Consider the following 25,787-nt stretch of genomic DNA (forward strand, 5'->3'; position numbering starts at 1 on the left):
TTACCGCTGATTCCCAGTACATTATTTATTAGCTTCCAAGGGTTCGAGTTAGTGAGATTTTTTTTACGCTTTCCAATATACGACTTCTGCATTTAACTCCACTTACCCCTCACATTCCATTTGTAACTATTTATGACTAGGTTTGTCAGTTATTGTGTGTTGCAAACAAGGGCTTCTCTCCCCATCCAGCTGCTTCCAGCATTTGATCTGCACAGTGAAATCCTACAGCTGAATCTGTGCCATCACAATAACAGCCATGAGTGAGATGCTGATGCCAGATACAGGGGTGTGACGGCTTTGCAGACCAAAGCCCAGATGTTCATTTGTTGAAACCAATGGAAGTTAGGAGCCTAATTATGTGTGAGGCTAGGCTAGGTTCTTTTCTCCAGAAAATAACATACCACTTTATTTTAACAGATTTCTTTTGTGCTGTACCCACCATGGGGATGGCTGGATTGGGACCAGACAGATGATGGAAACATCATGTTCAGCACCAGGTGCGTCAGCTGGCATTACACCGCTGCTCTCATCAATGTTGCTTTCAATTACACAATTGTTTTCTGGCATTAGCTGGGTGAAGTGAGGGAATAATGTGGTGGGTGTATATTATACTAACTAGCCATGGTGCTAGTCAGTGACCCCATAATACATACCCCTGGACAGTGGGCTGGATTCACAAAAGGACTTAGGCTGGTACGCACATTCAGACCTTGCCTGCTGGATTGGGTCCCTATAAGTGAGATGACCCAAAACAGAGGAGGAGCTGCTGCCTCATAACCCAGGTGTCTGGGTACTCACGTGGGGTGTGTGAGACCCACCCCCCCTCAGCTCAAGTTCCCCTTCCACCTGTGGGGCAGCAGGGATTTGAAATGGTATCTGCCATCTCTCATGTCAGGGCCCTAACCAATGGGCTATGGCAGTGCTTGTCAACCACGGCTTGGGGTGCCTGTGAGCAGGATTTGGGGGGTCTGACAAGCATGACTGGTATTAGACTCACTAGGCCCCAGGACAGAAAGCCGCAGCCCTGCTACGCAGGACTGCAGCCTGGGGCCCCAAGTCCCACCACCCAGGGCTGAAGCCTGAGCAACTTAGCTTTGCATTTCCCACTTTAGCATGGGGCCCCAGGCAATTGCCCTGCTTGCTACCCCTTAATGCTGGCCCTGGTGTTTATATGCAGAAAAATAGTTGGGGCACAACTGGGCCGTGGAGTTTTTATAGCATGGTGGGGTGCAGGTCAGAAAGGAAAAGGTTGAGAACCCCTGGGCTATGGGATAGTCTGAGCTGGTGAAGCTGTTCCACCGGCTCCTGGGTCTCCCAGGTGAGTGCCCTAAGCAGTAGGCTACAGCATCACTCAGGGTTTTGTGCTTAGTCTCAATTATTTCATTATTGCTCAACGGGGAAACAGCTGTGACAGGAGCCTGAGGGAGACCCTGCCCCATCAGGGCTTAGGGTACCCACCAGAGTCCAGGACAAATCCCTTTTCTCCAGCAGGAAAAGGGGAAGCTTGAAGCAGGGTGTCTCATATCCCAGGTAAGTACCCTGACTGCTGCGCTGAAAGTTACAAGGACGGTCTCCCTTCCCCTCAAGCTTCTTGCTAAAACGGCATAGGTGCCTAATGCCAAGAGAGGGTTCGCAGCCCAGAATAGCAAAGGGCCTGCCTTGCTGCAGCCCAATCTCAGAGAGGGGTGGGGCTCAGTGCACACCCTTAGCTGGCACCTACCATTGGCTAGCTTAGGGGTCAGCAACCTTTCAGAAGTGGTGTGCCGAGTCTTCATTTATTCACAGTAATGTAAGGTTTTGTGTGCCAGTAATACATTTTAACGTTTTTAGAAGGTCTCTTTCAATAAGTCTATAATATATAACTAAACTATTGTATATAAAGTAAATAAGGTTTTTAAAATGTTTAAGAAGCTTCATTTAAAATTAAATTAAAATGCAGAGCATCCCCGGACCAGCGGCTAGGACCCGGGCCGTGTGAGCATCACTGAAAATCAGCTTATGGTGCCACCTTCGGCACGCTTGCCACAGGTTGCCTACCTCTGCAAGCTTATGCAAGGTGCAACCTGGTATGTTGGCTTTTGTGAATCCCCATCTAAGGTTCTCTTCCCATTCAGTGTGCAGGGACCCTAAGCACTAAACTCAGGCTTCATACATCCCAGTGATTTTCTAGGTGCCTAAAATGGTAGGCCAGGCACTGCTCAACATCACTGTACTGAAGTTTGTTTGTGAATGTAGCCCAGAGGGGTCTATCCTTGCTTTGCTGCATGGACTGAATAGTTGTTGGTTTCAGGCACTGTTACACACCCGTGTCCAGAGAGGAATAAAATGTAAAGCAGGTGCTTTCAATGCTTAATGCAAACAATCAAAGAGAAAGAGAGACAAATGGAACAAATGCTTCCCATTGGCTGATGTTCTAAGAGTGCAGAAAACCTTTAAATAAAAGCAGAGAACAGCCCTGAATTGCTAATGCTACTGACAATATGTAAATACATCACAGATGCAAAACCACTAGTTAAACCAATCAAGTAGCAGGGGAGCACCATGTCAGCCCAGCTCTACTGGAAAGGTTGATCTAGTTTGGGAGATATTCTACAGTGAAATATCTTTACATCTCAGGCATCAGAACAGAACATTGTTTTCCTGTACAAATGTGATAGGATTCCAAGACCTGTAAGAATTTGTGGGAGGGAATGGCCCTTGTTCACCTAGTACACAAGGTGTGCTAACTGTGCCTTATCAATATTCATTTTACAACTGCATTAAGTGGACACTCAATCCTATCCTTCCCTCTTCCACAGATCAGATGAGTGTATGAACAAGCAGCTCAGATGGTTCCTCTTCTGAAAGACTAAATGGAGTTCTGCAGGGGGATTTGCTGCAGTTCCACTCTCCAATGCAACTCCATAAAAAGTATGCTAGGGCTCTGTCATCTCTGAATTTCCACCCCAAAGTGTGCTCACTTTACAGGTAAGTTAAATCTAGCTGGCAGCTGTTCACGTTCAGGCTGACATCTGAAAAAATTATAAATAACTCAGTAGCCAAGGGCCCGCAGTCATTTTAGGCACTGTTCACACAAGCAGCAAGACAGTGCCCATCCCAAAGAATGTACAGTCTAGCAGAAACAAGGAGTGCAGAGCAGAGCAGTAACTACACCTGTAGCTAGTTTCTTGTCTCCTTCGCCCCAAATAACATGCAAAACAGTGAGGGGAAATCAATCTGGACAGATATTTAATAGGTGTGTGTTATATATTAAAGCATGCTGAGGTCTTCCCTTCTTTAAGCATCACCAGGGATAAAGATTCTGCAGCTCCAGTTCTGCCTGCATTAGCCCCTATGCAACTCTGGTTATCTGACAGGAATTTTAATGATTCTGTTGAAGGTGCATGAGAAGGGCTAGATGCCAGCCCACTCTCCCCTAATACTGCTGGGTTAAGGGGAAAGTACAAGGCAGCACAAATTTATAGTCACTGAAAGTGAGCTGCTCAGTCAAATAAAAACTAAAGCTGGTCAAAAAATTTCCAAATGTTTTTTCACCTCCAAAAAAACCAAAACAAAATAATTTTGTAGGAAAGGGTCAATTGAGATGAATTGTTTAACTTAAGGCTTGAGTTGAAAAATTCAATTGTGAAAAAATTCTGGTTGAAAATGACTTGAAATTTAAGTTAATTATAGCAAAAAAAAATTAAAATGGGCAAAGTTAAAACAACTTTTTGACCCAAGTTGAATTTTGGGGATTTTCAGTTGGCAAAAGTTTGAATTTTCATCCTAATTTGGATCAAGAAAATGGATATAAAAGTCACAGGATTGGAAAAAGTAGTAAGATTCCCCCCCCCCCCCCTACAATTTCATTCATACAGGGCAGAGAACAGTATTTCATGTGCTCAGATACCATGTTGAGTATGGTATAAATTGCCACCTTAAAGTACTCTGGCACTCCAAAGGGGAAGCTCCTCCAATTGCCCTAATTAGTGTAGCATTTTAAAAACCAAATTCTTGATTGTGCTATGTTTAACAGAGCAAGCTCGTGGTGGATGCTATCTCCTACCTTACTGAGTCTCATGGGTGTTCTACGCTCACTCCTAGCCAACACCAAGACTGGTGTTAGACAGGACAAAAAGTTCTTCCATCTGTAGTCCTTGCTCCTACAGTGGGGAATGCAAAGTTGTTCTGTGTTTTGTGCTGTCTAGTTCTCAGACGGAGCTTTCACAACTGCCCTGGGGAGATTAGGCCATGGCCTAAATTTCCTTAATGGAGATCATACTCAGGATAACTTATGCTTGGGTCAGTTGTAGATGGCTTACCAATGATCTTAAAGAAAAAAATTAAATATTAGCTTTGACCCTGCACTGAAACCACTCATAAGCAATTCATTTTGAGTATGTGACACCTATAACAGACCTGGATTCAAGTCTGATGCATAACATTTTATGACCTGTTGAAGGTGGAGGTGAAACCTAAGCCCTAACTTTGGATCCAGATGTCAGCACCCATCATTTGGGGGTGTTTCAGACCATTATAATGTAGGTCCAGCTGTCAAACAAGGCTTAGATGAGGAGCTACAATATCATTTAAAGTGAAACTCACCATTTAAATGAGTTGTGACAAGCCAACAGAAGGTGTTTTTTGGATAGCATCTGCTCTTTTCTACAGACTTTGAATAATTCATCCACAACATGGCACTTCTGAGTGACTAGCCCTTCTTTAAGGCTGAACACTCACTCATATTACCCCATATATTTTAACCTTTACATCATCTCTTCTCCTCTCACCCTGACTCCCACTAAATGCTGTTGAAGCTGGTGTGCTCAGCTCTGAGTCCAAGAAAGATTAACTCCTAAAATCCTGTTTTGGAACCAGATGTGGGAATGGCAATGGCAATGACTCCACAAGCCATTTTAGCACAATGCAGGAGAGGCAGAGTTTATGCATGGGGTCACAATTCAGAAAGGGAAGGGTGAGGGCAGCAACATATAAAACTCCAGGAAACAGAGCCCTGGAGGCCATTCATTTAAATGTAGTGGAAGGGAGACACATGCAGAACATGCCTGTCACGTTGTTAAAATGGAGAAGGGCTGCTATATCGATTTAAGGCACTTAAACTTTTTATTCTTAGCATTCTGAAGACATTTAAAAGGTGCTAAGTCAAAGGTTGGACACCAAGACAGGAGGTTTAATGGCTTGTGAGTCTTTGTATGCCAGAATGAATTGAGGGGATGCTACAGCTCCCTTCACTTCTACACAAGTCTTCACAACTTTTGTATACAATACAGCCTGCTAGCATCGATTTAAACCAAACATCAGAACAAAGCGTTCCCATGGTGGAAGTTAGAGCTAGATCATTGTACTATAAAAATCCAGTTGTATCTACTGTCACTGCCAGCTAGAGGGGTGGGTGGAGGGCTGAGCAGTCAGCATGGCTTGGCCAGCTTGCTTTACAAGAATCACCTTTTCTGTAACTAGTCTATGAATCTAAGATGTGGTGCTCATGTCCATTTCAGATTAGGTGTGCGCTTGCCCCATGCACCAGTGTCAGAAGTTTTTCCCTTAGCAGCATCCATAGGGGCACAGGCTGACACCCTCTGGAGTGGTGCGGCTGGCTCCCCCCACCCTCAGGTCCTTCCTACCAGAAACTCTGACAGTGGGGAAGGAGGCTGAATCCCCACAGATTCCAGGAGTACCATGCTGCCGGCCATTGGCCCAGAGGCCACAGGCTCAGTTGCAGTGCAGGTGAACTCAACAGTACCACTGGTGCTGGGGCCTGTCCTGCTACGGGGGACTCCTGATCAGCACCGGAGTTGTAAGCAGAATGGATGCTGCAGAGTGACCATGACCGGCTGGCCTGGCAGCCCTCCTCCCCACAGTGTCAGCTGCTGTGCCCCAATGCCAACCTGTCCAATTGGGATGAGTTTCTTCTGCAGGACCCTGGGGATCTTCAGCATTTGGCCAATCTGCAGCAGTAGACAGGTAATCTACACCTCACATGCTGCTTGACCTGTACTGGGATCTGGAGTTGGAGCAGGCTAGTCACCAGTAAAATCTCCCTGATCAAGGGGATTTGTGTCTCAGTGACAGGTGGCAGCGGGCAGATGACTGGTGCCCCTGTTCCACTGATTGGTCACAGGACTGGTGCCAAGGCAGTGGAGACATGACCTCTTGGGCTTCTTGGCCAGGGAGAGGGGAAGGGAATCAGTGCCAGCCTGTGGACTGCACCAGCAGGGCATGCTGTACTGATGCTGCACTGCTCAGGGCGAGTCAGCATTGACTCAGTCAGGAGTGCCTAGAGAAGGAGGTCTCTCCTTTTTCATTCTGGGTTTGAACAACTTACAGATGTGACACTTGTAGCTTGTCCTCCTAGCCACCTTAAACAGTTAACAGCAGCCTAGGGACAGGGCATGAGTCCTGTCCAGGACCGACCAACACTAAGTGTAAATACTAAACTATTTTACAAAGAAATGATGGTGAAAGCTAGCCAAAGCAGCAGAAGTTTCAGCACCATCACTGGCAGCAAGAAGGAACTGAAGGTGAGGAGGCACTAGTGGCACCCCTCATACTGTGCCATGGGTGCCAACTAGTCCCCTACGGATGCTACTAAGAGAAAAACTTCCAGCACCCGTGTATGTGGCAAGCACACACACCGAATATGGAATGGACATGAGCAAGCACTCAAAGAACAGTGTAGTTCTGGCACTTCTGAGAGAGCATGCCAGCATCAGCCTGTACCCAGGGAATGAATTTGGCATTTCAGAACTAGCTAACTTGGAATGTATTTTGGAAACAATCTGAACATGAACAGCAGCCATGGCTCAGACACTGGAGCACTTGGTTTGTTAGACAGCTGCAGTCTGTAGACAGACAGCTATAGAGTAGTCCTCACTGTTGTTTTACATCACTTTTGTCTCCTTCCCTCCACAAAGGTTAGCAGGGGCCAAGTGTGCTGTGGATGCTCCTTGTGGTGGGGGGAGAATACTTTCCCCTCAATAGCAGTGAGCAGCAGTCCTTTCCTTCAAGGACTAACTATGAACTGGAGTTGTAGGTGTGCAAAAAAGGAAAAAAACTCCCCTGGGCTTTGACAAGAGCAAGGAGGGAAAAGACAAAAGATCCTGAATGCCCATGAATAAAGAAAGGAATCCATCTGGAAGTTAAAGTGTTTACTGATGTGTTTAAACTTTGTACATTCCCCACAGACCACATTAAAGAGTTTGCAGGTTAAGTTAAATCTGTGCATAGTGGGAAGAGACATGGAAGGGGGGAAGAAAACAAAGTCACAGGAAAATAGAAAAAATACACCACAGGTTACCAGAACCTCCAGATTTAAAAAAAGCCATGAGCATTAACATCAACTATACAAGCATTACAAAGACATGATGGTGAATGTAACACCCCGCTGCTCTCCTCAGGGTCTATGCAGCCAGTTTTGTGTAAAATAGGCAGTATCTATTTCCTCTCTCCCCCCACCCCCAACTTGAAGTAAAATCCCATGTTATTCAGCTCCCCCAATGCTTGATTATTGCAAAGCCTGGGCATTCTCTGAGCATGCACACAACTCCAGAACAGCTCAGCCTCATCTGAAAGAGAGGCAGAGCTCCAAAACCTCCAATTTAGAGACTACTTACCATGTGGTAGGGGAAGGGTGGACTGGAGAAAGTTAAAGTAGTAGCAACAGGGCACTGCTAATGCCAGATGGGCACTGAAGGAGGCTGGTTAGAGGATCAGAAGGAGGGATTTAAATTCAATATCAGACTTCCAACTGTACAGCAAGACTGAATTAAGATAAGGGAAATGTGTAGACTCCAGAACCACCATGTTCTAACATTCCACTAGAATGGCTATAAACAAAAGATGCTAGAAGCCTTTTAACTCCTTGCCTCCAGGGAGCCTAGATTCCTAGAAACCACACCGCTATGCCACAGAAGTGCACAGATCACTGGCAGGCAGCAGGGGATTTTTATAAAGCTGTTCGTTAAAATCTCTTTGAATTGCACCCTTAGTTATGTTCTCACAGCTCCTAACCCTATTTAATCTCTTTGCAACTTCTGGCAAAATTGACTTAAAAAAAAGAATACTGCTTTATATATAAAAGCCAAAATGACCAAAGAGCCACAAGTGTCTCCTTTATACAATGTGGCCGGTACAAATGACCTTCAATATACAAGTGGTCTATCAGAAATAAAAATCAACATTTCCCATTTGTATATATATAGAGCTTGTATCAGATGACAATACAACAGAACTGGGATTCAGATCAATTTTTTAAAAAAGAAAAACTACATCTCAGTCAAATTTCCGCAATAAATTCATTTTTCCCATTTAAGAAGATTTATATATCATATATTGTTATATTATCATTTCTTCACCCATTTAAAAGAATGGAAATTGCAACTCTACAGTAGTAATTATAGTCTTAATGATCCAGGAGTTCTGAATGTAAGATGAAGTCCTCTTGAAGCAACTGTTGGTCAGTAGTCGATCCAAAACGCTGGACCATTTTGGCCCTCCCTGCCTCGCCCCTTTGCTGGTCAGGGCTCCTGCATTTTCATATCCTTTAAATCTGCATCTGCTCCAGGTATTTGTAAGTTGGGTTCTCATAGCCATGGTTCTGCATCTTGTTCAGATGCCGCTCCTCTGGGGTAAGCATTGGGTCAACCTTAAAGAGACCAGACAGTTACCAAAGTCAATGGAGTCCCCACAGCAATTTGCAGGTTTAAATTCTTTACAACTATGGTTGTTGGGAAGGTGCTAGAACTATAGGTGGCAAGATGTAACAAATACCATCAGCCACTGGAAGCAGCTTGTTTATTATTCCCTGATAAGTGATGCAGTAGCTGAAAAATTCAGTTTTCATTGTTTCAGAAAAAGCTGTCTAGCTACCAAGGCCTTCTCTTGCTTGTCTTCTGCCCCAGACTGAGCAGGGGATAGAGAAGAAGGATATTTCTTTAGGTCACTTAAACAGCATGTCACAAATATGACCCTCACACCCATGTGGAACAGATCAGAATTTTGCATGCTGAGGAAAGAGATAAAGCAGCCCATCTGCAGCCACACTAAGTCACCATTACAGCTAGGATAAAATCAAGTTGCTGCTGCCTCCCAGCTCCATGCACTGTAATAGCTGCTACATAACATGGAGGGTGAATTACTATAGATTTAGACTTGAAAGCTCATGTAATGCCAAATCTCATCTTCAGACAGACAAGAACACCTAATTGAATTCTTTGTGATTAGTGAACACAACTGTTAAGTGGCAGATCCCAGCATGACACACTAATGAAAAAATACTTGCATGCTAAGACATAAGCCACAACCCTCTAGGAGCTGAGATGCTTAAATCTGAGGATATTGCACAAAGGGGTGTCAGCATCACAAGCTAACTCAATGCTAACAGTTACCCTGCTCAGTTAGTATAGCAGAAGCTATGTCTCACCTCCACAATCCCATGGCTGATGGTCCCATACTGCCTCTTCCTTAGCATCACCAAGCTGATGACTATAACTGTGGCTATGGCAACTGCGATCACCAAGAGACCAATGAGGGCACTGCTGCTCAAACTGAAATCCTCACGAAGGGAACTCTCATTATCCTGCAGAGACAGAAGAGGGGATTGGGGTGGGAAAGGAGATACTTAAATGCAACCCTAGGAGGTAGCCACCAATAAGGTCTTAAACCATCTGTGATATGGAGACATGAGTGATTATTCTTGGCCAGCTGAATATTTAACATCTCCCTGCCTGATCAAAAGGGTTTCCCACAAGATGCTGACCCATGCTGCTTATGGCTCCCACAAGGCATTTTTAAACAAGTCAGTGTCATCCTATTTATTGGTAGCTACTTAGAACTGTAGTTCTAGGGAAGAAATCAGAGCAATGCCACTCCCTGCAAGGAGTCAGCAGGGTTCCACCATTCCCAAAACTTTAGCCACATCTCAGAGTAAGTTGACACACAAACACCAGATGTTGAAATTGATTTTAGGATTCACTAACGGCTATTCCCTTTTTTGGGTGGCCACATACATACCGGCTCATCCACCAGTCCACCGACTCGCTCTGCATTGAAAATCATTTCCTTCACATCAAGGGTTTCATCAATTACCTGAAAACAGTCACGAAGGCATTTTATACAAGGAGCCAGGAACAACAGGCACAGGATCGCATGGCTGGAGAAGAGACCTTTACTGCACAATGCAGCACAGTGTTTCTGCTGGGTCAACAGCTACTCAACTCTGCTAGATCCCCACCATCTTCTCACCCTCTCATGAGAAGGGGATAGCCAGCCATCATTTATAGTCATCCGCCAGCGCCACAACATGCAGGAATCATTATCTCAAGGACCTTTGTTCAACTGCAGACATTTGCTATGGGCACATCAGCTGTGTTACATAAATCTACCCTCCTGGCTTTAAAATGAATTTAGAAGTCAAACCCCCGTGTTGATTTTACCCAGGTGGGTGCAATTCGAATTCAACTCATTCATTCCACTGAAGACAGAACCAATCTTAACAGTAAACAGTGTTTCCACTGTGTCACTAACTGTCTTTCAGTTTTCATGTACAGCAAAGCCTGTTAAACCACTGAAAATAGTCACCAAAACCATCAGCTGCTTCGTAGACGTGGTCTTATTGTAGAAGTGGACAGAACAGCACTCAGTACATTTGATGTGGTCTTAAAACAGGCAGCTGCCTAACAAAGATGGGTCTTCACCAGGTTTCATTGTCTATCAAAGAGCTCTGGTTTCTATCTAGGGAAGCCATTTCTAAACCAGACACCAAGTCATTCTACAACTAGGGATCTGGATCTGGATCTTCGCCTTCCCTTGTCCTCCCACACTTGCAACACTAAATAGTATTAGGGAACTATGTTAGTCAGAAAACCGCAACTCCCCTGCACCATATGGATAATGAATACATTGACATTCCGTGAGCAGGAAAAAAGGCATGGAAATAAGCCACTAATGTTAATTAGTCTCCAAGTCCAGTTGTGCTTTAGAAAAATACAGGCAGAGGGCTTACCACATTCTCATCCACTTTGTTCTTGCTGTTAATCACTTTCTCTTCAGCCCCAATCAGTCCATCCAGATCAGCCATGCCAGAACCTACACCAAAAATTTTAAGTATTACATTAGATGTAGGCAGACACCACTCAGAGCTTAGTGGCAACTAGGAAAGGATTGCCTAGTCTCTGCAGTGCTGTCGCTGCTAGTGAGATTCAGAGCGCAAGCTGCCAATTACAAGCCCTTCTTCATGCTATGCTTCAGGACGGGGAGCTTGTGCTAAGCTACAGTGAAACGATTTGGGGGTTTCCTGGTTGATGAAGACAAATGTGGTGGATGTGACTGGAGCGGGGAGGATGCACAAAAAAAAGAGTGTTGGGAGTGTAAAACCACAACTATTCTGCTATTAAAAAAAAGTATGGCAACAACTAAAGGGAGCAGCGGAGAACACTGCTGATCACCATGACTCCAGGAAGGCAGAACACACCCTCCTCTCCACAAACAGTGCACAGGGAGCACTTTACACAACAGCATCGTCAGCACCATCTCTGTCAAGATCAAGCACGTCAGCAAGTGCCTCAGGAACAAGAGTCGCAAGGTCACCCAGCACAGCTCTGTAATGAGCTGATGTCCCATCACTGGCACAGGCCCAAAAGCAATCAATCCCAGAGAAAGGGAGGAGAAAATGATAAGCTAGTCCTTGTATCAGAATATCACTCATCGATGACTGGGCTGAAATTTACTGTGGGTTGCAAAGGAGAATAACATCAATTAACAGACTGCTCTGCATAAACAGTTTGATCTGGAGCTTTTATAAATAGATCAGATCAACAGAAAAGGCTGATGCAACACAACTTAGGTCTACAGCTAACAACCTGGGAGATGGCGAGCATCAAATATCAGGGCATGCCAAACAAGTGTCCTTCACAACACCTATGACAAATCAAAGGGGACAATGCAGCTGAAATCCAAACTCAGCTGAGCCTCCAGCTTCAGAGAGGGGCATGGGCGGGAAATATTACATACAGCGCTTAATGCTTCTAATGGACTGAACACACCTATCTGCAGTTGCTGAGCTTGCAGCCTGGCTGATGCATTATATTTGCTGCTGGAGTTGTTGCAAGTTCTCTGATGAGGGGGAGGAAAGGAGAGTTGGCTCCAGGGCAAGTCTTCACCGTGACAGCTTTTATTGCCTGAAAATGCTAAGGAAACTAATGCCTCACTCCAGCTCCTCCAGCAAGGAGTGGCTGGGGTTTTACTGCATCCCTTTCCCCATACGCTTCTTTGGAGACATTCAGATTCTAGGCACAGCCACAGTCACCTCTCACTTCCCAGGGCTGCATACGTGGGTCACATTGCTGTGAAAGTCAATGGTTTAGAGTTTCTGGCGAGACTAATCACAAGTGTTTCTAGAGAACCATCTTGTCAATCCTGGCCTGGGGCTGCTCTGCCCAATTCTAAGGAGCCAACATAGCAGTCCCTAATCTGGGAATTGAGCTGCTGTTACAAGTATTGCCATTTGGTATAATGCTGTGCCCTGTTTAATAGCCCCAGGTTCTAGGAGCTCAGAGATGCAGCTGATTATATTACATACATCCCTGGAAAACAGTAGCTTTTAATGGAATATCCTGAAAGAGGGAGAATGTAGGGCCTGATCCTCTGCCACTGAAGTCAGTAGGAGCTTTGCCATTTACTTAAACGGGAAACGATTGGCCCCTTTCTTCGCTTCTTGAAATCAATATGAAAGTACAATGTCCACATTCAGTCAGCTGCTAATTGTTCCAGACCACGAATGGAGTTTATTTCAGTTGCAGTTAAATATTCAAAAAGGAAATGAGTTGCAGGCCATCCAGCCTTTGGACTACAACAGTAACTTGTGTGTTTATTAAACAGTTATAAAAAAGTTCATCCCTTTGGAAGTTTTGCAGCAAATTTAGAATCAAAAGCAGGTTGAAGTAAATGGGATCACTTCCAGCATGCTACATGAGCACAACTAAATAGCAACAGTCTTCATACATAAACTTTACTACAAGACTTGCCTTCTCCGAGAGAAAGTGCACACAGACTAGTTGACAAGCCAGGTCTGATTCTATAGTATTTAACAAATGAAAGCAATTCGTTTAGTGTCAGTTCCCCACCTCCCTTACAGCCTAGTTAATTCCCCTTCAGCCAGAGTCCTTTACTACATGAATTCAGCAAGAGCTAGTACTGCAGGTACACCTATAAGCAGAAATAGATGAACAGTGAGAACTAGCACAGTACAAAGAAATTCTAGATGTTAGAAAGGGAAGAGGCAGAAGATGCAAAAGATACTATAAAGCAGAGTGGATCAATGAATCATTTGCCTGCATGGTACTAGGTCCCACTAGATACATGCCCTGTTGGGTATTGTTTGAGTGCCAGAATGATTCCTCACCCTCTCTCCAGAGTTGCTCACTCCAGTCTTAGTGCTGTCACCAGGTAGGAGGAACGGATGCTACAGTCCATGAAACAGAGTCTGTATTTGGATTTACCTTCCATGCTGTCACATTTCTTTGAACCAGTGCTAAACACTTCTCAAAATAAGATGGTGTAAACTCTGCACAATTCCCAAGGGGACTGCTAAACCTAAACTGCTTTTGGGGGCAAAGTAACTCATTATGCATTCCTAGAATCCCTGTGATAGGCTGGCAAAAGGTCACTGATGCAGTCAAAATAACCTGTTTCTTTAGAAACCAGGGCATGGCTAAGTCAGCCCTGGTCATTACACAGAGAGAAAGAAGGTGAAAAGGTGAGACTGTGAAACTAAAAATGAAGCTACCAAACACTGTAAAGGTAGGGGAGTGATGGGAGACACTGAGGGAGCAGCTTAGAACCAACCTTTTTTCATTGGATGGTACAAATCCGGCTGAGGATCTAGCAGAAGGGAAAACAAAAACAAAAATAGCAGAAAAAGGAGATTAAGAGAGAAAGGAAAAAAAGGCTTGTGCGTGATTTCTGACAGACTCTGGATAAAGCTTTTATTTTACAGCTTTGTTATAGCTTAGTCTGGTCAAGCATTTTAAAAAAAATTAAAAAGCCACACAAATGCCAGCTGTCCAGACCCTTTGATTAAAAAGAATCCCCCATAGCCCTGCAGCAGTTTGGCAACACAGTTCAATGTTATACTGGAGCATTTTGGTTAGAGAAAGAATTCCAGAATCAAACCAAAAAAGCAAAAATTGGCACAACCTACAAAGGGAAATTAATAGAACTCCAGAAATGGCCAACAGCATCGAAATGAAGGACAAGCTAAAATGCCTATTAGGGATTGCAGATTACTAGCTGCACTGGCTCTGTCCCAAACCAGCAGACCATCTTCTGATGAGATGGACAACTTAGGACCTACTTAGATTTTACATCATAGAGGCAGCTTTGACAGTAGTGCTCTCATGAGTAATTCTGCATTTCTGGGACAATTGCTTCAGCCCTAAAAGTTCACAGGGGGACAGAGCACACTATATTGCATGGGCTTTGATGTCAGTTTAAGCTGAATGTGTTCAGGTTCCCTAAAACGAATGCACACTTTGGGCTCTACGTACCTTCATTTCCAGGCACGGCTGGGAAGGTCTTCACCTGGAATGGACGGAAGGGTTTGCCCTCCTGGAGGGGTATCTCTTCGCTTTCCTCAGAGCTGACTCGGACATCTACCTGGGACTCTGAGATGGAGGATGTGAACTGGTCCATGTCAGCACGCTGCTCCTGAAGCAGTTCATCTGTAAGGGTGAACAAGCAGCCAGGGAGAGGAGTAAGAGGAGGAAGAAACTGCTTCCTATACTGCATGTAGTTGCTACAACTCCTCATTGCTTCCAAGAACAAATTTTTGCTCCTCTCAGAATTTAGTGGTGCTAGCTGGTAGTCTTTTATAGGACAGTGACACAGAGATCCTAGTTCACAGAGGCTGCAGCATCAATGTTTGCAATGGGAAACTAAGTTGAACCAACCTGAAAACTTCCTAGCCTCTCTCAAAGAATGTTTGAATCATCTTAATTAGAGATATACCTATCTCCTAGAACTGGAAGGGACCTTGAAAGGTCATTGAGTCCAGCCCCCTGCCTTCACTAGCAGGACCAAGTACAGATTTTTGCCCCAGATCTCTAAGTAGCCCCCTCAAGGATTGAACTCACAACCCTGGGTTTAGCAGCCAATGCTCAAACCACTGAGGTACCGTCCTATTGTCTGTTTGGCCAGGGTTTTAGAAAGGCAATAGCTTCCTCCTTGCCCTACAGAAAACTCCTGCCATTTTGGTAATGTGCTGTGTAGCAGCAGCCTTCAGCTGTTCCTTAAGGAAGCTACAACACACCAGAACTAGGATTATAGCTCAGCCAGCTAATCGTTTGTTCTTTAGACAATGCCAACTTGTGTCCCTTTGTTTCAACACCTTGCATTGCTTAAGGATTAGAACTCTCCCACAGGGTCTACCTAAATTTTCATATTGGTACCCAGTGTAATAGCTGAGTGCTTATGGAAGAGTGGTAGACTTTGAATAAAAAGGACTGAGTACAGATAGACTGAGTCAGCTGGGGGGGAAAAGGAGGGGTGTATGATCCTTTAAATATAGTTGGTGTAGGGCAGTGAGGGAAGCTGGTCTTCCTGTGGGTTGTCAGACTTTTAAGACTTGTGTCAACTCTGAAGGAGGATCCCCATCCTGAGCTATCAATAAAGACACTGGCTAGAGGCAGTGGTACAATCTGAACCAAGAGACATTTGAGCTAAGCAGTGTATGGTGAAGGTAAATGAGAGTCTGACACTCCGATATAGGGCAGGGATCTGCTTGTACTTACTGATTTCCTTTCTACCCAAGAGCAGGGAAGAAAGGAGGAGACTTGAGATTTATTGCAAAATTTTTGTAGACTTTTATAGCTTCACAGTTTAAAGCCAAAAGTTACACTTTACAACAGCTGGTCTCCTATATAGCATAGGCCAGAGAATTTTTACCGTTCAATGCCTTCATCAGCCAGATGACTTGTGGTTGAACTAGAGCACAGACTCATAGAACTTGAAGGGACCTCAAGAGGTCATCTAGTCCAGTCCCCTGCACTCATGGCAGGACTAAGTATTATCTAGACCATCCCTGACAGGTATTTGTCCAACCTGCTCTTAAAAATCCCCAATGATTCCACAACCTCCCTAGGCAATTTAGTCCAGTGCTTAATCACCCTGACAGTTAGGAAGTTTTTCCTCATGTCCAACTTAAACCACCCTTGCTGCAATTTAAGCCCAGTGCTTCTTGTCCTATCCTCTGAGGTTAAGAACAATTGTTCTCTCTCCCCCTTGTAACAACCTTTTATGTACTTGAACTCTTATGTACCCTCTTGGTCTTCTCCAGACTAAACAAACCCAATATCCCCCCTGCCTCATCTTCTCTCAGTGGTCATGTTTTCTAGACCTTTAATCGTTTTTGTTGCTCTTCTCTGCACTTCCTCCAATTTGTCCACATCATTTGTCCACATCATTCCTGAAATGTGGTGCCCAGAACAGAACACAATACTCCAGCTGAAGCCTAATCACCATGGAGTAGAGTGGAAAAATTACTTATTATGTCTTGCTTACAATACTCCTGCTAATACATCCCAGAATGATGTTGGCTTTTTTTGCAACAGCGTTACACTGTTGACTCATATTTAGCTTGTGATCCATTATGATCCCCAGATCCCCTTCCCTAGTACTTTCCTAGGCAGTACTTTCCCAGTTTGCATGTGCGCAACTGATTGTTCCTTCCTAAGTGCAGTACTTAAGACCATTTCTCCAGATCATTTTGAATTTTAATTGTAACTTGCAAAGCACCTGCAACCCTGCCTAGCTTGGTATAGTCCACAAACTTTATAAGGGTACTCCCTATACCATTAGGTAAATCATTGATGCAGATATTGAACAGAACTGGACACAGAACTGATCCCTGCTGGACCCCACATATTATGCCATTCCAGCATTGGTGAACCACTCCCTGGAAATAATTTTCCAACCAGTTATGCACCCACCTTATAGTAGCTCCATCCAGGTTTTATTTCCCTAGTTTATGAGAAGGTCATGCGAGACAGTATCAAAAGCCTTACTAAAGTCAAGATATACCACATCTACCAGTTCCCCCTCATCCACAAGGCTTTTTACCCTGTTAAAGAAAGCTATCAGGTTGGTTTGACATGATTTGTTCTTGACAAATCCATGCTGACTGTTACTTATCACCTTATTATCTTCCAGGTGTCTGCAAATTGATTGCTCCATTATCTTTCCTGGTACAGAAGTTAAACTGACTGGTTTGTAATCCCCTGTGTTATTTTTATTTCTTTTTATAGATGGGCACTATATTTGCCCTTTTCCAGACTTCTGGAATGTCTGTCTTCCATGATTTTTCAAAGATAATTGCTAATGGCTCAGATCTCTCCTCAGTCAGCTAGCTCCTTGAGTATTCTAGGATGCACTTCCATCAGGCCCTGGGTGATCTGAATCTTAGACAATGATATTTCTGGGACACACTTTGCCCTAAGAAATGTGGGCTTGGTATTTTTTAGGGTATCCTAATGTACCTGCACCAGCATAGAGAGATACTAACCGATCTCATCCTGGATTTCTTCAGCCACATACGGTACCTTGTAGAGCAGAGATAAGCTTTGATTCATCCTCTCCTCAATCACATGGAGGTGTGTCATCACCTGACAAGAAATAAGAGCCAATTTAAGAGCCACTGAAGATACTACAGATGTATTACCATCTTACAGAAACAGGACCACAGGATTTGAGATCAGACTGAATCCACTGGCCCATCAAGTCAGATACCCCAACTGTGGCACTGGCTTATACCATGCTCCACAGGAAGGCAGCCTCCACAAAGCAACAAGCCATATGCACATTGCTGTAGGACGTGGTATTCCTCTCTGGCCCCTGCTGCAATCAGTTTTTCCCCCAGAAGCATACAACTGGATGCTTCTGATATACATTAACTATGGTCAATATTAAATATTGTTTCATGTAACTGCAGACAAGTAGTAAATTGAAAACCCTGCCTCTGTTTGGCAGTGGAGGCCTCTAAGTGTGCTAAGGTGTACAGGGCAGAGACTCTGTTCCAACAGACAGCACCTGACTGCAGACCTAGAGGATGGGGAGAATGTCTACAAAGCCAACAAAAAGCATGGTTTTGGCAATACAATGCTAAGTCTACACACAGCTTCTGGGTAGAACAGGGTCTTGGTCATGCTGCTGCTTTACAAGTCAAGAAACTGCCATGGTTTAGACTTTGTTCTGGTGCAATTTAAGTCCAATTTTCAAACAAGGGCATCTAAATTAGGACATGGAGCATTTTATGCACTTCTCAACCCAATATATATGCCTATATGCAAAATTCACTGCCATCATTTGAAAATTGGGTCACATTGTACACAGCCTCAGTTCACCCATTAGCTCATGTTAAATTTAACAGTAACTCCAAACTTCACCCAGAGAGGGTGCTACATGATCAGGGATCATGTGGACTAGAGAAACCATTAATATGGATGGCCCAATGTTGAAGAAAATTAATGAGTTGAATGGACCTGCTTTTATAGTCAGAAGTGAACCTGACCTTTAAAAGCTAGGATGAAAGCAATTTAATTTTACATGTGGCCACCCTGTCAATCAAGCAAGTCGACTGAAGCTTAAAGTGCATTGAAAAGTAAAGCAAATTGAAATTGAACTGTACCACCTACATTCCTCACATGTCAATTTGTTGACACTGAAGCCTTTGGAATGAATTACGGGCTGTTTAGGTCTTAGCTTAAGCTTACAGTTCACATACCCCACTGTGGGGCTTTGTCAGCACAAGAACAAAGGAGTCAGGGGGTGTGTATTTGATATACTGGGCTGTGTCCGAAGAGAGTACTGGCTATTCTTCATTATGAGCCAGTATTGTATTTACTGTGGAACCCTGTCTAATGGGTGTAAACCAAGAGACAGGGAAGAGTTCGAAGCAGAAAGATCTAAAGACAAAAAAGTTGAGAGTCCATCACCAGCACCTCAAATCAACCTGAAGTTCGTGAAACCAGATACCCAAAGAACTCCTGCAAGTGGAAACATGATACTTAGATTAATTTCTGAATTACTAACAGTGGGTGAGATCTAGGGATAAGCCCCAGTCCTAGTCTCATTCCCAAAGCCCACACTTCTCTCTGAAATTTTGCCTCGCATTACTGCAAGTAAAGCCTCAGGTTACTATTAGAGACACTAATGAACGATACTGGTTTCTGCGTAGTCAGTATCACTGTCTCCCCAGTGCAGCCTGTTCCCTTTTGTTTGTGTGGGTGTTTCACACAGCATCAGGGGAAGAAGCCTTTTTTAGAAAGAGGAACAGCAGCATGGTCCAGTGGCTAGGGCACAAGACTGGGGCTCATGAGACCTGGGTTCCATTTTCAGTTCCATCACAAACCTCTGGCATGTCAGTTTCTCTCTGTGTGCCTGTTTGCCCTCCCCAACTTGTCTCGTCTAAGCATGTGTAAGCTTTTTGGAACAGAGACAATCTTCTACTATATGCATGTACAGGATCTAGCACAATAGGGTTATGATCTTGGCTGGCCTTCAATGTTACTCTAACAAATTTTTGAATGTAAAACCACAGAAGAAGTTAGCTAAGGGCTGAAGGGCAGATATTGTACAAACTACTTACTGTTGAACTGGCCAGATGTTGTGGATAATGCATGGCTAAACCAGGGTACTATCTGAACAGGACGTATTTAACATTCGGGTAGGTGCTAAGGAAAGCTGCAAGGAAAGCATCTTTAGCACCAACCAGCATGCATTCAGAAAGGGAAATGAGAGTTCCTCTTCAGTGCAAAGATGTCAAGCTACTAAGGTATTCAGCTGGTTAGCCAATTCGCATGGAGATAGGACAGATTCTGAAAAAGCCTTTTCTAGACACAGTCTCCAAGAACCATTCCTGGAGTAACAATGTTCCCTTGACAGAAACATTCCTTTGTACCTGAGATTTCATCTGTGCAGCCTTTTCTGGGTCAACTGCCAGGACATGCTGATAATGGCGGACAGTGTGCAGACGGTCCTTGTTCTCGGCACGGACGTAACGCTTCAGGGCTTGGAGGATGCGGTGGGGCTGCAAAATTTAAGAGTTAAAATTCTATTGGTGGCACAAAGAACAGGATCCCATCTAACAACTACACTGAAATATATTTAAAGTTGTCTACTCCGTTTCAGTACTGGACAGAACATCTATTCTGATCTCTCAGCTAATCTCCTTTTATGGAAAGTGTATTTGGCACAAACAGCTATGCCTAAAGTATGAATGTAGGGAGAACTAAGTGCAGTTTTCTAGACATGAATTTAGATGCTCTGCTGATAGGTCTTTGGTACCAGTTACCATGATTTGGCACAGCTTCCTAAGAGTTTGCTTTCACAGCATGCTAACCCATGCCCCCACAAGGCTCGTTCCAACCTTCCCCATCTCAGCCCATGTGGTCACTGTTCATGTCACTCAAAATGCTCCAACACAACTCACTCGTGGGGGGTCAGCTTGCAGGGCAGCCAAGTAGTTCTCCAAGGCAATTCGACGGCGGTCATTCAACATAGCTTCCACTCGAGCCAGGTGAGTCTCCACAAGCTGCTGCTTCTCGCTGGCTGCCTCTTTCTCTAGAGATTTAACCATTGCCTGGAAGTGCTGACAAGGAGAGAAACAGAGCTTGTGTAAGTTTGCTACAGCACTGTAGCAAGAGAGGAACAAACTTAGCAAGAAAGCCTACTCTTGCTAATCTAATTCCTTTGAGTGTGCTGAGATGGTCCCATCCCATACTCCCTGCCCAAGGCTTCCAACAGTAAGGAGAGAAGGACACAGAAGACTCATTTTGACTTCAAATGTGCTGTTTAAAATGATAGTCCCAATATGTCTTTCAAATGTACTTCATAACAATTTCAACTGTTTGTGGAGAAGGCAGGGGGTCTTGCAGCTGGAGCATCCGGTTTGGAATCAGATGATTTGTATCATATTTCAGCTTTAGTACTGACTTGACCATTTAAGAATCCACCTATCCCTCATTTGTATAAAATGGGGCTAATACCATCTCCTTCCCTCATAGGGCTACTAATTAAATTTTATGAAAGGCATCCTATCTAGCATCTGTCCACCTATAGGTACTCAAAGTATTAGAGCGCGCGCTCCCTGTCAGTAGTAAGCCATTGTCAACGCTATGCATCACACCACGATGACTATAGAAACACTATGTTAAAGTTTCGGTGTGCACCATTAGAAACCAAATAATAAACTATTTCTCAAACTAGGAATAAGATTGGTAGAGAGAAGATACAGGCTTCAGAGAGGATTTAGAAAACCATGTGAACAGACCACACTAGAGAAAGAGGCCTTAGCCTACTGTAAGAGAAAATTTAACAGCTGTCCTTAGCCTAGTGCGAGTCTATGGCAGCCAACTGTCACAAGATTCTATACCCATCACAAACCCTGGGTCTCCACTGAGATTTCATTCTCACAAAGCAGGAGTTCAGCAGTTTGCAAGGAAGCCATTTATTTTCAGCATCATGGGTTTTCACTAGATCTGTACAAATAGGAAACCTGTGTCCACAGAGAATGTCAGAGCCAGACTGAATAGGGCTGTGGGTTCATTTGCAAGCACAGCTGAGCAAAATGAATGCAGGAGGTTTAGAGTTCCCTTTTGGCAGCGCTGCTGACATGCTTGATGGTCCTGCTACTCTCCTGCTAGTAGAGGCCAGGGGGGAACTGGTAGTACATAGCACCATTTCCAGTTTTCAGACCAAAAGATGCAATTGAGTCAAGTCTCCCTCTCCTACATGTTCATCCGATTAAGGGAAGGACTGCTTTTCACTCACTGTGCTTTTGGCTTTGAACGCTGACAAGCTATCTAGCTTACTCAGGCAAGGATAGATGCCAGGCACTGAACCTCTGGGAACGGAATTAGCTCCCCCTTTTAGATGTCTCAACTCTTACCTGAATGAGAGTTTGCCTCTCCGCCTTAGGAAGATTCTTGGATTCATACTCTGCTTCCTCCCATTCCTTTTTCACCTAAGCAGGCAGAGAGGAGCACAGTTCAGCAAGGCACAGAAAAACTTATGTCATGTATGTATTTCTGGACTAGCTTGTTTTAACAGGCACACATGGTGACATTAATACCAAGCAAGGCTGTACCAGAATCAGACATCTAACAAGACTGCTGCATCACTGGCAGATGTTTGTAACCAACCCAGGGTCTAATCTTAGCATTTAACCCCAAAAGAACAGCCTGTTTGTTACTGCTGCTGACTTCTGTCCCAACACCCAGGAGGTGAACTTAAAGAAAACCCAACCACAAAGCTGTGGGGTCATGTTGCAAAAGCAACACAGAAGGTAATCAGCCATTGATCTGTATAGCAGAAGACAGGCAGCAATCGTGCAGCTCAGATGAACGAAATGACGTGAGACACTCACCCGGTCCATGCGGTTGTGGTGTCGCACTTCCAGCTGCTCCTTTGCTTTCTGGAAGCGGGCATGCTCGTTATCATCAGCTGGGGTTTCAAAGTACACATCCACATCATCAGTGGGTACAGGAGTAGGGGGAACTGGAAAAAGAAAGTTAGCAGCTCAGACAATTTCTACAGTCCTGGGTTAGCCTATTGTGATAATGATTGCAAGGGGTGGAGAGGGAGAGGCACCTTCACACCTGCAAAGTTCACCCTCTGTCAAACAGTGTGTTGAACCACTACCTACCAGGACTTCATTTTTGTATCATTAAATTGCCAATTTGCTGCACAACAACATCAGTAAGTTACAACATTCCAAACACACACAGTAATGCACTGGGGCCACCAGCATCTGTCCAGTCTTCATGTTAATTCTGAGGCAAGTGTTACTCAGCAACGGAGCTACGCTAGGACTGCAGAACACAGAACTTTCTCTTCCTTGCCACGCCAGTTTGTCTCTGCCTGAATATGACATTTTCTACATTAGCTGCTCACTGACAAATGGGCTCAACAGCATCAGCAAACTCCATGATCACAACAGGGAATCCCCCACAGAAATATTTAAGGAGCAACCCATTCCCACGGAACAAGGGCTTTTACATCTCAATCCTACTTGCCGTATCAGATGCACCAAGCAGGACTAACAGGCAATGGAATGAGACAAGACAGCAACAGGAGGATGTTCAGCAAGACGACTTCAACTTGGCCAATCAACTGGAAAGCAAGGAAGTCTCCCATCTTCTTGAAGCATTCAAATTTGGCAAGACGAGCAATTACATGGAGAATCCTGATATGAAATCATACACCACAAAGCCCTTCCCAAATGGACCATGCCAAGCATGGCAGCTACTGCATATTCAGTCACGCACAACCTTGGATATTAGAGCTTGTGGGGTGAAATGGGGGTGTGGAGAGGGTGAATGACAGGAACACTGGGTTAGCCCTTATTTATTTTGAAGTGGGACAGAACAAACTGGCCTGCCTTAAAATACAGGCAGGCAGGACCTCTGCTTAACATCTAATATAAAGAGACTGCAAACCTCAAACAGCACAGACCTCATTTCATCCTGCACTTTAGTATTGGCACTGGATAGGAGATTTAGTCCCTGTGTGCACCGGAATCCACAACCTCCCAGTCCAATGGGGACAATTAGGTGAAACATTGGCAAGACTGTACAACAGGCATTATTTCTGCATGTAAGTGCCATGGCCAGATACGTGTTGTATCCTGAGCCTGCTCATAGCATTGCTGAAATGGAGACCTCAATTTCCATCCCCAAATCCCTCTGGGACATGACAAATTTTTGTACAAAAAGCTCCTGACAGCCACAGCTTTTATTTCACTACTTCAGTCAGATCAGCCCAATCTAATGCACTTCCATGAAGCTCATTTTGTAAACAGGATTATGGCTGTATAGACAGACTGCCAAGCCCCAGGTAACACAAAAAGCCTTTCAAAGGGCTTTCACAGCAGCTGAAGTGGAAGTGCTGGAGTTCAACAATAAGATTAATAAGGAGGTTAAAAGGTTTTTGGTAGTTTTATCATCTGCCATAAAAGCCAGCAGAAACCGATGCCAACAACCTCAAGCTATCAAATACAAGGGTTAAATTGCTTTTCATATTTCTAATGGAGCAGAAGGTGGGAACCAAACTTCTGCATTACTTTAGTGAGGATTTTCCAAAGTGCACCAGTCAGAAAAACTTCTTACCAGAAGAATTTTGACTAACAGTCTACATTGCCAGAGCAATTGGTTGAACAGATACATCACACTCTGACCTGGGAAGGCAAGAAGTCTCTACCAGCTGGGTGAATGAACAAATGGAGTAGTTTTATAACAAGAATAGAGACTAAAGAACTTTCCCAGTCCCTGCTACAAATCTAGAAGAGGATAATTGAGCGCTGTGTTCATTAAGTCTGCAGGCCAAGTGTGGGCTTAGGTTGGAGAGACAGACAGTACATGTTGAGAAGTCAGTTTTCCCTAGCTGTAGGAACTTTAACCTAAAAAAAAAAAAAAAATCTAGAGAAGCACAGAGACAAGAGGAGACTGCTGCAAAAGGACAGACAGAACCGCTGCAAACACCAGAACCAACAGGACGGGCTACACATGTATCCTCAATTGACTTAGGCAAGGAGGAGGAAACACCAAATGCCAGACATGACAGTGGCTTGCTGCAAAAGGGCCAGTGGCAGGCAGGACTTACTCATCTTTTTACACACAGCCATACAATATTCCTCTGACTCAAAATTGTTCCTGTTGCCTCCGCAGCCTCCATATATAAAGCGAATGCATTTTCTCTTGTATAGGTCGAAGTACCAACGAGGCATCACAGCCCGGCAGGGACCTGTCATCGCCTCCTGGGAGCAGACAGCTGTGTGGAGACGGGTTAGAACATCAGCTAGTGAGGAGTACAGGCTTTGCTAAGCGATTTAAAAGTCACTGCTGGCTCTAGGTGAGAAATTCTGCTGCGGCACTGCTCCTTGCCTCACTCTGCAACATGCTTTTTTGGGGGCACTTTTGAAAGTGCCTTTTAGTGTTCTGCTGAGGCTACCAGAACAGTGCTGCTGCTGCTGCTGCAGAGCACGAGCAATGCACAGTCTGGAACACTGGAGCAACTGGCCCAAAATGGAGCCTTCATCTGCAAGAGCTATTCTCTTTAAATCAAACAGGTGGAGCAGAGCACTGAATTGGGCTACAGATAAATTTCAGAGGTTGTGGGGCCATCCCCCATGTGCCCCAATGACAGAGCTTCCACTGTTTAAAATGCTTAAGATACGATGGAAGGAAAGTCTTTCAGTGCTGCATGAGATATTCGACAGGGAAGACATATTCCATTGCAGTTTATTTGGATGGAAGCTTGAATTCAGAGCTGCACAGGTATAAAAGCAAGTGGAAAATGCAGGCTATACACATGGAACATGTCACTGGAGAATAGCAGCAGCTGGATTTTAGAGTTTTAAAAAGCCTGGGGACTAAGCAGGAGAATTCAAGAATTATAGCTACAGCATTTTACACAGAAATGGACATCTCTGCAGTAAGCAGTCAGCACAAGTGGCTCTGTTTAGATGCAGTATTACAGCAAGCATCCTCCTTTCTTTGAAGCACTGTAGAGGGAAATAAATTGGGCATCCCTGGAACAGACACCTTTCAGAAGCTAGCCAGCTACACAGGTCACCCTGTTCCAAGTCCGTTTTAACATCGGCAGATCTCCGATAACCCCACAGATACAATCGAAGTACTGTTTCAGTGAAGTTATCTGCAGCACACTGGCACATTACCAGCAGGAGTTTCACCCGCAAGACACGAACTGCTACCAGTGACTCAGGCATCTGCAGTTAATTG

The 25,787-nt window shown here is 44.4% G+C and overlaps 1 protein-coding gene across 5 annotated transcripts in view; it reads right to left on the minus strand.

Moving 5' to 3' along the window:
* Nucleotides 1–7,133: 7,133 nt before the first annotated feature.
* The window catches only part of APLP2 (amyloid beta precursor like protein 2), a 75,580-nt gene continuing 56,926 nt past the window's right edge, over nucleotides 7,134–25,787 (minus strand). For 2 of the 5 annotated variants that reach the window (XM_050921593.1, XM_050921596.1), the window contains 12 exons: nucleotides 24,649–24,816; nucleotides 22,415–22,545; nucleotides 21,938–22,012; nucleotides 20,480–20,638; nucleotides 19,949–20,077; nucleotides 17,555–17,654; nucleotides 14,544–14,717; nucleotides 13,843–13,878; nucleotides 11,003–11,085; nucleotides 10,012–10,086; nucleotides 9,422–9,577; nucleotides 7,134–8,644 (listed from right to left, as the gene is read on the minus strand). In XM_050921593.1, coding sequence (XP_050777550.1) covers nucleotides 8,543–8,644; nucleotides 9,422–9,577; nucleotides 10,012–10,086; nucleotides 11,003–11,085; nucleotides 13,843–13,878; nucleotides 14,544–14,717; nucleotides 17,555–17,654; nucleotides 19,949–20,077; nucleotides 20,480–20,638; nucleotides 21,938–22,012; nucleotides 22,415–22,545; nucleotides 24,649–24,816 — 1,388 coding nt within the window. In that variant the 3' untranslated portion in view covers nucleotides 7,134–8,542. The remainder of the gene's footprint in view (nucleotides 8,645–9,421; nucleotides 9,578–10,011; nucleotides 10,087–11,002; nucleotides 11,086–13,842; nucleotides 13,879–14,543; nucleotides 14,718–17,554; nucleotides 17,655–19,948; nucleotides 20,078–20,479; nucleotides 20,639–21,937; nucleotides 22,013–22,414; nucleotides 22,546–24,648; nucleotides 24,817–25,787) is intronic. The other 3 variants (XM_050921597.1, XM_050921594.1, XM_050921598.1) reach the window with 3 other exon arrangements.

This window comes from Gopherus flavomarginatus, chromosome 13 (assembly GCF_025201925.1).
Source record: "Gopherus flavomarginatus isolate rGopFla2 chromosome 13, rGopFla2.mat.asm, whole genome shotgun sequence".
Lineage (NCBI taxonomy): Eukaryota > Metazoa > Chordata > Testudines > Testudinidae > Gopherus > Gopherus flavomarginatus.